Source organism: Haplochromis burtoni, unplaced genomic scaffold (assembly GCF_018398535.1).
Source record: "Haplochromis burtoni strain Fernald_Lab_line unplaced genomic scaffold, NCSU_Asbu1 Contig_341, whole genome shotgun sequence".
NCBI lineage: Eukaryota > Metazoa > Chordata > Actinopteri > Cichliformes > Cichlidae > Haplochromis > Haplochromis burtoni.
In genome coordinates, this window is record NW_024582702.1 from 278308 (window position 1) to 293559 (window position 15252).

At 39.1% G+C, this 15252-nt stretch overlaps 1 protein-coding gene across 3 annotated transcripts in view; it reads right to left on the reverse strand.

Annotated features, from left to right (window-relative positions):
• Positions 1–15252, reverse strand: part of stxbp1b (syntaxin binding protein 1b) — a 35768-nt gene extending 20516 nt beyond the window's left edge. For 2 of the 3 annotated variants that reach the window (XM_042228675.1, XM_042228674.1), the window contains exons 1-5: positions 15153–15252; positions 5001–5050; positions 4798–4879; positions 1223–1299; positions 732–810 (exon numbers count right to left, since the gene is read on the reverse strand). In XM_042228675.1, the coding sequence (XP_042084609.1) occupies positions 732–810; positions 1223–1299; positions 4798–4879; positions 5001–5050; positions 15153–15189 (325 nt within the window). In that variant the 5' untranslated portion in view covers positions 15190–15252. Of the gene's footprint in view, positions 1–731; positions 811–1222; positions 1300–4797; positions 4880–5000; positions 5051–7183; positions 7222–7333; positions 7488–15152 lie in introns of those variants that run through there. The other variant, XM_042228676.1, reaches the window with a different exon arrangement.

Below are 15252 nucleotides of genomic sequence, written 5' to 3' on the forward strand. Positions count from 1 at the left end.
AAACCTAAAACACTCCAAAGGAATGGAAAAAAAGCCAAAAGCACAACCAAAGTCATTTAACACAGTGAAATACTGTGATAGAGACATGTGTGGAGCATCCTTAGCTGTTTGGGGACCAGGATGTGTTCAGGGCCCCTGTTGTTGCTTTTCAAATTAAATTCCTTTTTCGAAAAGGAAATGTAGGCGTACTAAATTCACGTGGATTTGCACGAGTTAAATGACTGTGACTTTGCCCACTTGTCTACAAAGCACCGCTGCAGTGTGGCGTGTTGGACTTTATTAAAATGTGTTTTCAGTATTGTATGATCTACTATTTTGGACTAGCAGTGGTGTTTATTAGTCATAGTGACTCCTCAAAGAGCCTATTTTGCACTATTAAAAGCTGCTAATTATTTTACATTTTGTAAAACTTAAAATTTTAGGATATTTTACTTTCAGTTACATTTATTCAGTTGTATTTATCTCCCAATGGAAAAAAGAAAGACAAAACAGCATCATCCAGCCAGTAACAGCTGTGAAGCTATACTGACAGATGAAAAAATACAGAAACCAAAGACACCTGTGAAGATTTTTAAATACAGTAAACGTGCTTCGAGTTAAAGAGAGTAGTGATCCTGATATGGTCTTAACCTCGTTATATAAAGTGTCCTGAGACCACATGTGTTATGACTTGGAATTATATAAATAAAACTAAATCGTGTATGTTGTGGGTGTGATTTTGGTCTACTCACTGTCAGTGAAGAAGACGTGGGCGGCTTTGTACCTCGGAGTCCGAGGGTCTCTGAAGTCCTCAATCACACCCTCGACAGACTGAAAGAGCAAAGACGACCAGACTAATAATTCATTGCTACATTGTTGAGTGAGTTACATATCACTGAAAGCAAACATCAAACTAAATGTATTGTAGTAAAGGATTCAAATCAAAGGAAAGTGTCGTTTCTAATTTGATGGACAAACATTTGCAATGAAGAAAATCACATAATGAGGCTGTAGAGCAGAGGTGTCCAGCTCCAGTCCTCGAGAGCTGCCGTCCTGCAGCTTTTAGATGCATCGCTGCTCCAACCAGCTGAATCAATGGTTATCAAGTTTGACAAAGGCCTGGTAACAAGCCACCCATTTGATTCAGGTGTGTCGGAGCAAGGATGCGTCTAAAAGCTGCAGGACAGCAGCTCTCAAGGACTGCAGCTGGACGCCCCTGCTGTAGAGGAACTACTTTATTTACTTCGTCTGAGGGTGTGATCAGGTAGATGGCCTCCATGCTGGGCAGAGGTTCACGCCGCTTTGTTATATCTTCGACAACTGAAGTGGATAAAGAGCAAGGTCAGTGCGTTCATCAGGCTGGTTAAAGTCTGAGATTTTGGTATGATCTCATATCCCAATATAAGACACTTATCATCCCAACAACGATATATAATCACAAATCAAAAAATGACATGGCAACATGACATTTGGTTGTTTAGGAAGAGGGGGAAGATTTAGGAGTGACGTGTTGTCTTGTGTAGTTAGTGTGTAGTGTTGTGGATAGTTTTGTGTTGTGTGTCAGAACAATGAGGCGACTGCTGTCTCCAGGTAGAAACAGGAGTGATGCACCTGCTGCTGTCAGACCTGCAGGTATCAGGCTGTGATGTTGTACATATAATTTTAAAATTGTCAATTTATTTTTGCATTTAAAGTTATGAAACATGATTCATTAAACATGTTTGTGGTTGTTACAGTAAAAAATATAACTTTTTCTACTCGGATTTTATGTGTTTTGTCTGATTTTAGATCAATTGTGTTAATACAATATGTCAAAATGAAAACATAACTGTAAATTCAGACACGTGAGGTTGTGCTGAAAAGGATGATACCAAACAAGGCAAATAAACAGTTTTTAAAGGTGAAATGTGGAGGAAACATCAAAAGGGTTAAACGGTTTTTGTTTTTTTTAAGTAACGAAATAGTTACTTTTCAAGTAATTAATTACTTTTAGAATCTTGTAACTCGGTTACTAACTCAGTTACTTTTTTTGAAGAAGTAACTAGTAACTATAATTAATTACTTTTTCAAAGTAACTTGCCCAACACTGCTGACTCGTGTGATTAAAGGATCCCCTCTTGGGGACACTCCCCCAGGACTTAAATCTGGGACTCTCGACATTAGAACTGACGAAGCTTCTACACGTGGCGGAAATTAGCTTTCTCCAAAACACCTCTGATATTAGTTTTGACGTTTTCCATTAAATGGATGGTTCTTAAATTTAACTTAATATCTGAGGGGTTTTTTTGGGCAGCACGGTGGCACGGTGGTTAGCACTGTTGCTGCACAGCAAGAAGGTCCTGAGTTCAATTCCTCCATCAGGCCGGGGTCTTTCTGTGTGGAGTTTGCATGTTCTCCCCGTGTTTGCGTGGGTTCTCTCCGGGTACTCCGGCTTCCTCCCACCGTCCAAAGACATGCAGCTTGTGGGGATAGGTTAATTGGATAATCCAAATTGTCACTAGGTGTGAATGTGCGATGAATGTGAGTGTGAATGGTTGTCTGTCCCTGTGTGTTAGCCCTGCGACAGACTGGCGACCTGTCCAGGGTGTACCCCGCCTTTCGCCCTATGACAGCTGGGATAGGCTCCAGCGCCCCCCGCGACCCTGAAAAGGATAAGCGGAAGCGAATGGATGGATGGATTGATTATTCTTAATTTTAGACTAGTTGTTAGTGGAATTTTTTCCACAGTTAGTCAACTAAGAAATTAATGGCCAGTAACATCCCTAATCATTACGTTTGGTATGTAGCCCACATGCATCATCGCAGCAGTACTCGCAAATGAGCTGTTGGACGGAGCTTCGTGTGATCTGCCTTTTGGCAAAGCAATTGGCTGGAAAAAGTCGACACATTCAAGGGATTTCATCACACCGTCACTACCTGGTGCCATGTTTCTCACAGTTAAAGTACTATTTAGTCAGCAATGTTCTGGTGGGAACGGATACCAAAGCCTGTCTTTAGTCTGACATTTTTATTCAAAATGGTGAACTCATAAAAGACAGCTTTTTTTATTGGAACTTGCAAAAGTAAAAAACAATACTGGAACACACCTGTTGGTAGAATGCAACAAGGAACTGAAGAAAACAGAAGGCTTAAATACACACATGAGGACAATGAACAGGTGAACAGAATCTAACGAAACACAAAGGGGGAAGTAAAACTGGCACATGACTGATGGATTGGAAAGTAAGACACGTACACCGGGCATGGGATACGTAGGGAAGACTAAACAGCCGGTATTCAACAGACTGCTATAAGAAAAATAAACATGAAGTCAAACTCTGGGACTAGATCACAACTACGAACATTTAACTCCAGCATGTAATTCACAACATAATTACAAGAACACTGGAAATCAATAAGAAACTTTAAACTGAGAACAGAGGAAAATAAACTAAACACTGGATCAACGACCGAGGAACCGCACAGCTGATCTTATCCTTTTCTAATATTTCAATTACCTTGCAAAAAAATAAATAAATATAGAAATATTTTCACACTGTAAACACTGTTGGATACATTTAACTTAATTAGAAATTAGAGTTAAATTAGATTTATTTAAAACAGATTAAACTAACTACACGGCTACAGGTCAAGTGTATGGAAGCCCGTTTCCGTCACTAAATAAAGACAAAACAGCTAGTATCCATAACTCAAAATTTCGAGTTACTTTTCTCAAAATTTCGAGTTAGCTCTGCCAATCAAAAATATACGTGAATGAGGTCGCTTTCTTGTTACCCGGAAGCATATGGCGCAGAGGAACGCGCACTCAAAAACGGATCCCAACAAATTGGCGCTTTCGCGAGTACGTTTGCTGATAGTAACACCATGTGATTCAGCTAATAACACGGGGATTTCATCATTTGTGAAGCCAGGCTGAAAACACTCAGCAATCTGTGCATTCACGACTGGATGTAATACCGGTAGCTTAGCTGTAGCATTTGTAGCTGAGGGCTTCAGCTTCCGGGTAACATGGAAATGACGTCATTCACGTAGATTACTGATTGGCAGCGCTAACTCGAAATTTCGAGTTGCTTTTCTCAAAATTTTGAGTTAATATGTCGAAATTTCGAGAAAATAATTCGAAATTTTAGTTATGGATCCTTTTTTTTTTTTTTTTTTTTTTTTTTTTTTTTTTTTTTTTTTTTTTTTTTTTTTTTTTTTTTTTTTTTTTTTTTTTTTTTTTTTTTTTTTTTTTTTTTTTTTTTTTTTTTTTTTTTTTTTTTTTTTTTTTTTTTTTTTTTTTTGTTTATTTTTTTTTTTTTTTTTTTTTTTTTTTTTTTTTTTTTTTTTTTTTTTTTTTTTTTTTTTTTTTTTTTTTTTTTTTTTTTTTTTTTTTTTTTTTTTTTTTTTTTTTTTTTTTTTTTTTTTTTTTTTTTTTTTTTTTTTTTTTTTTTTTTTTTTTTTTTTTTTTTTTTTTTTTTTTTTTTTTTTTTTTTTTTTTTTTTTTTTTTGTTTTTTTTTTTTTTTTTTTTTTTTTTTTTTTTTTTTTTTTTTTTTTTTTTTTTTTTTTTTTTTTTTTTTTTTTTTTTTTTTTTTTTTTTTTTTTTTTTTTTTTTTTTTTTTTTTTTTTTTTTTTTTTTTTTTTTTTTTTTTTTTTTTTTTTTTTTTTTTTTTTTTTTTTTTTTTTTTTTTTTTTTTTTTTTTTTTTTTTTTTTTTTTTTTTTTTTTTTTTTTTTTTTTTTTTTTTTTTTTTTTTTTTTTTTTTTTTTTTTTTTTTTAAGTGGCGGAAACGGGCTTCCATACAAGTGAGCTGGGTGTGGCTGGGTTGGTAGTACTTACTAGTGATTCCCTCAGACATGATGTCTGTCATCTTACAGCAGGAGGACACCATCCTCATGCTCAGCTTGTCCACCACCAAAACCTATAATAAAATCACACATAGCAAAGGAAACTACTATATCTGATACTTAATGAATGTCTTTGTTTATCTTTGAATCACAGATATCCAACTTCGTATGAATAATGATGTTAATGACAGTTACCTTCCATTTTCCTTTTTCTCTTGCCTTCTTGATGACGTTGTTCATTATCTCTGTAAACAAAATATTTTGTGTGTATTGTACAGTTCAATCAAGAGTTAGAGCATTTTCACATATCAGGTCATAAATCTGCCAGTTGCCCGTTTTTGATATTCCAGTCTTAATAACTAACAGACTAGTTTGTGCAAACCTAGAAAATCTGCTGCCTCATCCAGTTTATTAAGTGTTCGGCTGTTGTTGCTAAATAAAAAAAAAAAACAGCTGAACTGAAATTGAAAATCTCCAACCTACAATTCCATTGTGACTGGGCCATATCATACCGTTCACGGTAATACCGGTACAATGTTAGGCAACGATAAGAAAATGAAATATCGCGTTAGAATATGGGTAAAACCCGCATGTGCAGTGCCTTTGTTTTCATACGCACATGGCCGAAAAAGCATGGCGGCAACGGAGAATGAGAATGGAGAAAGCGGATCGTTGAGTGAAACGGATGAACCAGAATAGGTTTGTAAAAATGCTGCCACTTCAGTGATGTGGAACTGGTTTGGTGTTTGTCCGTCAGTCCCAAAGTCAAACGAACACTGCAGCGTCACTGGGAGTTAAAAACTGTCTAAATTCTTTCATCGGTAATAAAATGATCAGCGTTGCTGCTTTACCAGGTGTAACTATGAAGTTTAGCATCCAGGCATCCATGAAAACAAAATTTATTACATTTAACAGAGTTAGAAGTTAGCAGGTGGTTAATGGAAGTTAGCTCGCTAGTTTCGCTAGTTACCTAAGCATGATATAGCATGTTCTGACTGAGAGATTTCTGAAAAAATTCAAACGTACAGCTCTGCTATCACTTCCAACATAAATGAAGACAGGAAACTAAACAGCAGTGACGTTTGTAGAGTTACTGAAGTTGGGCTAGCTGGTATATAATGATGTGCTATGTGATCGCTAGCGACACAGCTATGTTAGCATAACATAAACAGTGAAGCTGGAGGACGAAAGCTAACACTTTTCCACTCGATAAAAGTTAACGTGAAGGTTCCTGATGGTTAGAGACAAATACAGTCACATGGCAGGATGCTGTAAACGCTAGCAAAGTTGTGGAGTTGCATTTTGTCTCACATCAATTATATCGTCAGTTATATCGTTATCGCAAATTTTCAAATCTATATCGTGATAAATATTTTTGGCCATATCGCCCTGCTCTAATTGTGACTTCTGTCCACCTTGGCTAAGTTTGGTCTTATAACAGAAATGTAAAATAAAATCTGGAGAGTGCAGTGTAGTTACAGTTTTGAGCGTCTTCAGAGAAGCGGCGACCACTGAACATCACATAGACATAAATGAGTATGCTGAGACAGTGACATATGCATTGGAGATGCCACCATCATCAAAACTGTCACAACATGTGCTAACCAGAAGCCATGCTTTACTGCAGGCATTCAAGAACTGCTGAAAGCACGGGTTGGTGCCTTCAAGGCCAACGACGAGGCAGCGCTCAGACTGACAAGACCCGATCTGTGCCCGGGCATCAAGTGAACAAAGCCTGAGTGCTCAAAGAAAGTCAGTGATTACTTCGCCTGCTCAAGAGATTCTCAGCGAATGTGGCAAGACATCCAAGCCATCATTACAAGGCCCCACCTCTCTGACAGAAGCACTTAATTCATTCTACGCCAGGTTTGAGACTCAAAACAAGGAGCCAGCACAGAAAACCACCCCTCGCCAGACAAAGTGCTGTCCCTGTCCACAATGTGAGAAGGAGTCTCACTAAAGTCACCCCACAAGCTGCTGCACCAGACAATATACTGTCCTCACAGCCTGTGCTGATCAGCTGACTGACGTCCGAGCAGACGTCTTCAACATCTCCCTGAACCAGTGGTTCTCAGTCTTTTTACATCATTCCTCACATGGCAGAAATATTATCCCCCCGAAGGATTCAATGAATCCGTCAGTAATTTTTGTTTTAAACAAACAACTTTCATTTCAAGCAACTATTTGTAACTTTTGTCACTCGACTGCTTCATTCGTCTGCAGCACTTCTTCAAAAAAGCAACAAGTTAAACAGAACGTGAACATCGCCAAACATGGAAAAATAAAGTTCAGTCTTAGTCTTATAAAAACAAAAGATCCAGAAACTGGTGAGCAGAGATGAAAAATATATAATTTAGTGAGAGTTTAATCCTACTCACTGTTAGTGGCTGCAGGGAGCCTGTTTTTGACGGCAGAGCTGCGGCAGGGCGTGATGGTGTGGACCGAAATGACAAAAAAAAAATTCAAATTCTCTCGAACAAATGGGTCTGCCTTAAAAACCAAAATACAGCCCGATAACTTTCACTTACAGAGGTCGTGCGAAACAAATCAATCAAGTCCAATTTCACGTCCATATCGTCCAGCTTTTTGATCAGTTGTCTCCTTTCAATATCAAACCTCTGACAATTCAAGGAAACATGTTCTATTGTTCCCTGTTCCCTGCTGCAGCCACACTCCCCTGCACAGTGTTTACCTGTTAAAACAATGTGCTATTTAAACCAGTGTGTCCGAATCTCAGTCGAGATATAATCGTCTCCTCTCTCCTGTTTCGGCCTGTACTTCTCATTTCCCCCACCTTCCTTTGGATTTTATAAAACCATCGCCTTTCCTCTCCTCCTCCCATTGCTTCTGCCACCTTTCCTTCATTTTGCATCGTATTCTACTCTTGAGCTCCGTCCTTCTCACACTAACAACCATATCTACCATCGGTCTCCTCGTTGCGACTTTTGCTGTCCTGTCTGTTTCATTTCCTTTAACTCCATGATGCGCTGGTATCCATAAGAACGTGACCATAAGCCCCATCATAACAAGTCTGAACAATGTTTGCTGGATCTCCATCAGAATGTCAGTCTGCAGTCTGAGTGACTGTCTTGCAGACCGGCCAGTGATGAGCTTGAGTCTGAACTTATCACAGATCTTAGTGGTTTTGTTTCTTCAATCCACTGGACTGCTAACAATAACGAAACCATTTCTCCTGTGCACACTGATAAATCGTCACTGATCCTTTTCCCCACCTTGATATTAAACTCAGGAAGTATAAATGCTAACCCGCTTTGGTTGGCTGTGTTCTTTGATGCATCTGTGTAGATTTTGACTATAATACTGATTAATATATTCCTGCACTGTATGTGAATTTAAGAGACCCAAAGCTCTTCAATTGCGTTTTCTCTTTTTCCCAGCACGGTTGGAAAACAGTTTTTGTTGGATGATCTTGACCACGTCCTTGTAAACTTGCCCAGTAAGTCAGTGTCAGTTGCTCTCTTCTTGTTTGTAATGGCATTTCCCCCATTTCTACCTGTAGTGCTGCTGCAGATGTTGTTTTGAATGCACCTGTGCAGAGTCTTAGCGCCTGATATTGGATACTATCCAACTTACGAAGACTTTTTCTGGCAGCAGAATTATATACTACACACCCATAATCCAATACTGACCTAATCAACCCAGTATATAAAGCTTTTAAAGATTTCCTATCAGCCCCACAGTCAGTTCCCACTAAGCACCTCATTATATTTAACACATTTTTGCATTTCTGAATATGTACAGTCCATGTCATCCTTTCATCAAACCACAACCCCAAAAACTTAAATTGTTTTACCCTTTCTAATGCTTGTCCATATAATCTGACCCTGATGTCAACACCAACTCTTTTTCTCGTAAAAACATTATTTAGTCTTATCAGCTGAGAATTTAAACCTCCATTTATGATCTGTGATTGCCGCCTGTACTTTCTTTACCAAAAAGTCTAACCGTCGTCCTCTTGCCCACATCGCCCCATCGTCTGCAGAAAGTGAAAACCCCGTCCCACCCTCTGTGTTCTTAAACACATCATTTATCAGCAGTGAAAACAATAACGGGCTAACTATGCTTCCTTGTGGCGTTCCATTTTTTCCATTTTAACTCCTCCCAATCCTCACGATAACTTGCGCCCCACCTGTCAGAACTCTTTAAGAACCGCTGCCCTGAGCCAAGCTGCTGTGTCACAGACAGCTGCAGCCTCGGAGCTCAAAGGCTGCCGCCCACTAACACTTACTCCAATCATCATGAAGCGCTTTGAGCGACTAGTCCTGACTTACATCAAGAACCAGCTACAGTTTGCACACCAGTCAAAGCAAATCAACAGACGATGCGATCTCACTGGCACTCCACCTGGCCCTGTCACACCTGGATTAATGTAACGCCCACGTAAGAATGCTGTTCACTGATTTCAGCTCAGCATTCAACACCATCATTCACCAGCAGCTGATCAGCAAGCCTGCCCTGCTCCACTGCAGCTGGATCCTGGACCTCACTGACAGACCCCAGAGAGCACAGGTTGGAATCCAACACCATCACACTGAGCACGGCCCCCTCCCACCCTGCAGGCACGTGTGCTGAGACCGCTACTCTTCATGCTGCTGACCCACAAATGCACCTCCAGCTCCAACAAAAACTACATTATCAAGTTTGCAGATGACACCAGAGCGCTGGGATGATGATGCTGCTGCTTACAGAGTGGAGGTGCAACAGCTGGCACTTTGGTGCAAGGACAATAATCTATCTCTGCATGTTGGCAAAACAAAAGCATTGCTGGTGTCACAGCAGAGAGACCGCTCTTACTGACACCATCTGTTTGTTGTTTTCTTACCTTCTTTGTTTCTTTTAAGTAATCCAAGCACTTTATAAAGTGCTTTATTTATGAAGTGCTTTAAAATAGCCAGCACAGCATGAAAGTGTTGTACAGTAAATAAGACAATAGAATAAAATAAAAAATAAATAAATAAATAAAACACATAATGAATTAAAATTAAAACAGACCAACATAGAATCAACTAAACTAAACACCAACATCTCGCGTGGTGAAGAGCTGGGTTTTCAGGAGTGATTTAAAAACAGGCAGAGAAGAAGCCGTCTGATCTCTAAAGGCAGCTCGTTCCACAGTTTGGCAGCTGCTACAGCAAAAGCAGGATCTCCTCTAAGTTTACGCCCAGTCCTGGGTACATGCAGGAGCAGCTGATCAGCTGACCTGACAGAGCGGGTGTATGAGGCTGTAGCAGCTCAGAGAGATAACATGGGGCGAGGCCATGGAGAGCTTTAAAAGCAAATAAAAGAATTTTAAAACAAATCCTAAAAGGAATGGGCAGCCAGTGACGTGGAGCTGAAATAGGAGAAATGTGCTCAAACTTTCGAGTTCCAGTTACAAGACGAGCTGCAGCATTTTGCCTCCTCTGTAGACGAGTAACCTATGAAGCACTGACCCCTTTATAAAGTACAGCAGTCCAGCTGAGTGCTAACAAAGGCCTGGATCACTGTCTCAAAGTGCTGCTGTGACAGAATTGGTTTTATTTTAGCAGCTGCCAACGCGATTGAGCAGCTGGAGATTTTAATCTTAATGTTGACACCTCGGTATAATAAATTAACATGATTTTATAAAGCATGTTACTGGGCTTACACATAACTGTGGACATTCTTCAGTGTTAATGAGTTCATATTAAATGTATTTATTTGTATCAGAACAATTAGGTATTTTCTTTGATATCATGTTTCCAAGTAAACAAGCAGGAGCTTTCTCAATGAGAAACATTTTCAGAAATGTTCCTTCTATCTCAGACAGGAAAGACTAGAGAATCATTTTAACCTTCTTTGCATGTCCACTCTAGGTTCCTGCAGCTTTTAAGGTAAAGAACAAATGTGGTGTTTGTTGGTGGCCTGGATCAATAAAGACATTCACATTCTTAAAATACAATCCTGCAGACTGGAACTGGATGGATGAAGATGAATCATCATCACATACATCACCAAGAGATGAAAGCTTTGATGATCACGTTAAGATTAAAGTTTCTAAACTTTTTTAAAGAATAAAATGAATCAAATCAAATAAAAAATTCTAACTCTTGCTTGTTTTATTGATAATATTTTCCCATAACTTCTCTGTGATGTTTTCATCCTTGACTGCTACGATTACAGTCCACATGCTATAAAAGTGACCTCAGTTGTATTTTTACTCAGTTGTATATAGAATTTGTATTCTATTTTTATCCTATTGTATATTTTATTCTATTTTATTCTACTGTATATTGTATTTTATTTTATTCTATTCTCTTCTGTACAGTTGTGTACAGTCTATTATTCGTATTGTATTTCTAATTTTTGCTATATAACTTTTGCACTGTCCACTTCCTGCTGTGACAAAACAAATTTCCCACGTGTGGGACTAAGAAAGGTTATCTTATCTTATCTTATCTTATCTTATCTTATCTTATCTTATCTTATCTTATCTTATCTTATCTTATCTATTATAACTGTCTTCAGCCTTCTGAAACATGCAGTCAGAACAACATCTCAGTCAGGGTTTGGACAGTCCTGAGACTGTGCTTGTTAGGGTGATATCATAGCTCACTGTGTTGCAGCAATACTGATGAATGTTCTGTTCTTGTACTATGTGACCCAAGTGTAGCATTTAATATAGTGGATCATTACATTTTCATAGTGAGGCTGTAGCACTGGGTCGGTAGATCTACGACAGCTCTGCAGTCGTTTAAATCATATTTTGTATGTTTTTCCATATTCTGCAGCGGAGTCCCCCAAAGGTCTACATTGTATATGCTACCACTAGGTCACATTATACTGGCATATGACATTTAATCAGACTGCTGTGCTGATGGCAGCTCTGCATTCCAGTGAGAGCCACTGATTGAGCTAACCTTTCCCACTCTATACACTGTCTAACAGATGTGTGCAAAGGTCCTGAAGTTAAACTAAGATGAAACAAAAACTGTTATTATTGGTTCAGAAAAGCTACATCGGGCATCAAGTCCTCTACAGGTCTTTTATGTACACATGTAAAATCAGTTGGGGGTAATTTTCCACTCTAATCTCATCTTTGAGAAACACACAAACATGGTCACAGACGTGCTGCTGCCACCTCAGGAATAGTGCGAGGAGCCATTCAATGCTGAATTTTAGTTCTATTCAGGCATCACAGATGCTTTTATTTTGCTCTCGGTCAGAAGATTTTTAATACTCTTGTAGCAGGTATAAATCAGAAACTATTCATTTGACACCAGACTTTGCCAAATTGCAGCAAAGCTTTTTATTTCACCTTGGTGCATTCACTGCGAGGATGCTGCTGACATGTGTGCAGCCACCTGTCCCCTCACCTGATTGGTTAATACTTTGGATACTTTTATTGGACTTTTCAACTCTGAGCAGTCAAAGCACGTTTTGCTCTAAGCCACATTCAAACAGCATTTTGATTATCATGCAAACACTTACGCCGATAGATGCATAACAGCGAGTCTTCTGTTGGTCACAGCTCAGGAGATCTCCCACAGAAATGTAAGCACTGAACTGACGTCAGTGATTTTACGTGTTTGGCTGTGTGGATGTCAAATTTGTAACATAAATCCTTTTTCAGAGCTTGTGTCTAATTTTAATTACAAATTATAACAATTTAACCATAAAATAGAAAATAATAGCAGTGCAACATGTATGAACAATACACTGATTAGACTTCAAAGTTATTTCCATATTTGCAGACCAATGACACGGGCTGAAGAACGACTGGTTGGTGAATCATAAGCGTCCAAGCTTCTGGCGCAGCTGTCGTGGTTTGAGTTCAATAGTCTTTCTAGTTTTGTATGTTTGTTAATCTTTGGATTCAGTTTCTGTTAAAGTTTAGTTTTCTTCTTTGCCCAGTTTGTTTTTGTCTGATATTAAAATCTAATGTTTGACAATTTAAAACATTTCATTATGAAGAATTTGCAAAACACTAGAGAACTAGGAAGGGAAAAAATACTGTTTTCACAGAGACAGAGTAACACAAAGAGACATTTCTAAAAGATATTAGTTCATTCTTTTTTCTTTTATTGTTTTTTAAGCAGAGCAAATCTAGCATTTCCCAATATTCTGTTAAAATGTGTCAAGGTTTCCCTTATTGGGGATTTAAGCACATGTCCAGGATGTGAGAATGAGCACGGAGAGACTGAGAGACAGGCCCACTGCAATTGTTGCCTCTAATCTGCTCCCAATCCTCTTACCCCATCCACTACTCCCTACTGCCCACAGCTATTTCTGTGTCAGCGGACGTGACATCACAGGAAAGCAGCATACATGGCTGCATCAGTGTGCGCACACACACACACACACACACACTGATAAACACAAACACTTGCTCTCCAAAATAAGTCTACATATCATGTTCCTCCAAAAGGTATCGTTAAGCTTGAAGAGCTGCTGTTCAGCTGACATAATCACATTGCAGTGACATGACAGTCACACAGTGAGGCCAGCCATCTCATGCAGGAATTTACAATAACTGTAAATGATCGATTTAGGCACATTATTTGTTACACAACACCTCAATGAGTCAGGTAGACCAAGCTACATGACGAGGAAAGCTATTGTCAGAGACACACTACAGTGAAGTCAGTGAATAGTCCTGTTTATCCAATTAGTCCGCTGGATTAGGTGTAAGTGCCTGTGGAAGAACGGAGCACCGCCTGACGGGCAGCAGGCACAGTCGGCTGTTGCTTCAGTTCTAGCTCTCCTATCCACATGGATTCGCTGGATTTTAACCTCCTCTTTCCTGACAAACACTGTCATCATGTTGTACAGTGTGTTCATGAGAGACAACGTTTTGATGTTTGGGCAACATAAACTAAATCCATCTATGGTCATGACTTTGGTCTGCAGACAGAATAAGACAGATAACCTGTTGGGCTCTCCCTCTGACATCACAGCCTCACTATCATTCATTCTGATGTGACCCTTCACTGCTCAGATTCACCTGGAAGTTTCTGGACTCGCAGACAGTCTCTGTGATCACGACGCATTCTCAGACGAGAGCATGAATGCACTGTAATGTGAATACTTTGTTTTCTTCTGTTGAAGCATGTGTGCAGCTCAATGTTACCATTATTTTCTCTGAGGATCCTCAACCAAGACAGCTGTGAGCGTTACATGCTTACAGCTGTCTAATTCTCTGCATAGATTTCAAGGTTTAAAACATGAAATTTGCACCCAATGAAACTCGACATAGACGATTTTCAGGGGATGCTCATGAGAGCAGGGGACGAGTCTTTGTGTCGTAAATATCGTGACGCCTACACCTGTGCTTTCATCCTATGACTTTTCTTAGGATTTAAGTACTTTACAGTATTGCATTAGTATTTTTCTGAGTGATTGTTACCTTGTGATTTTGTTTTTAAATAACACTTGATATTCGGTTGTTTTCCAGCATAGCTGTCTCATTTCCATCACAATCTAAACAATACGCCTGTTTGACAGCAACTGTCTGATTTTTGATTTTCTTTGATGAATTTCTTCAACATCCTTTAAATAGCCTAAATCTCTGCCTTTAAATGGAAATATGATCTGCATAGAGCTGTTATACTGGTCTAGAGTAAATGTCAGACCTTTCCTGTCCGTGTACGGCCATGTCACTGCAAACATGTATTTAGATTGTGACAGTATTTCAATAACTTGCACAGTCACTATCCAAAGGCTTGATAGGTTGTAACCAGTTTTATTAATATGGTTACTCAATGAGTTAGTGAAGGCGCATCACTGCCAAGTTCACTGAACCTCCCTTTAGCCGTTTGGGTACCTGCTGTTTTTGGAAGTCTAAAGATGCGCTGGTGCGATTTATTAAGCGCAACTAACACAAATCGAAAATCAGTGAGCACAGTTTGGAATTACCAAACTGTGCTCACAACTACCGTGGAATCAATGCACGAGGAAAGAAACAGGTCTGGGATAGTAAAGGCAGTATAAACTACGGCTTCTTCGGTTATTGAGGCAGCCAGAGTCGGATCTGTCCTCCTCCACCTCTGGTCTTCCCCAGAGAATTATGTCAAAGCATTTAATCCGCACAAAGATTAGCGCGACCGGATTTACATCGGACCTGGGCTCCATGCTTTTACACTGACAACACAATAACGGGCAATAACGGCAGAATTTAGCAGAACACCAGCGAATAGTGCAATTAATTCACTGCCTGCGACACTTCGCGGCAGATGCTTTGCTCCAGTGATTCCGTGCGTCTTAGCGCACCAACATTTCATTAATAAAAAGTAAGGAGCAGCTGGGCCCCACGTTACAACAACAATCAGAATAAAAATAAGAATTAAATAAGAATAAAAAAATTTTTACTTTCTCCAACAATGGCTTTTAGTCCCAGCGGTGCCATGATGATCCCGTCAGTGCGCGTCCTGCTCTCCAAAGACAACCGAGTGGAGCTATTACTACTGTA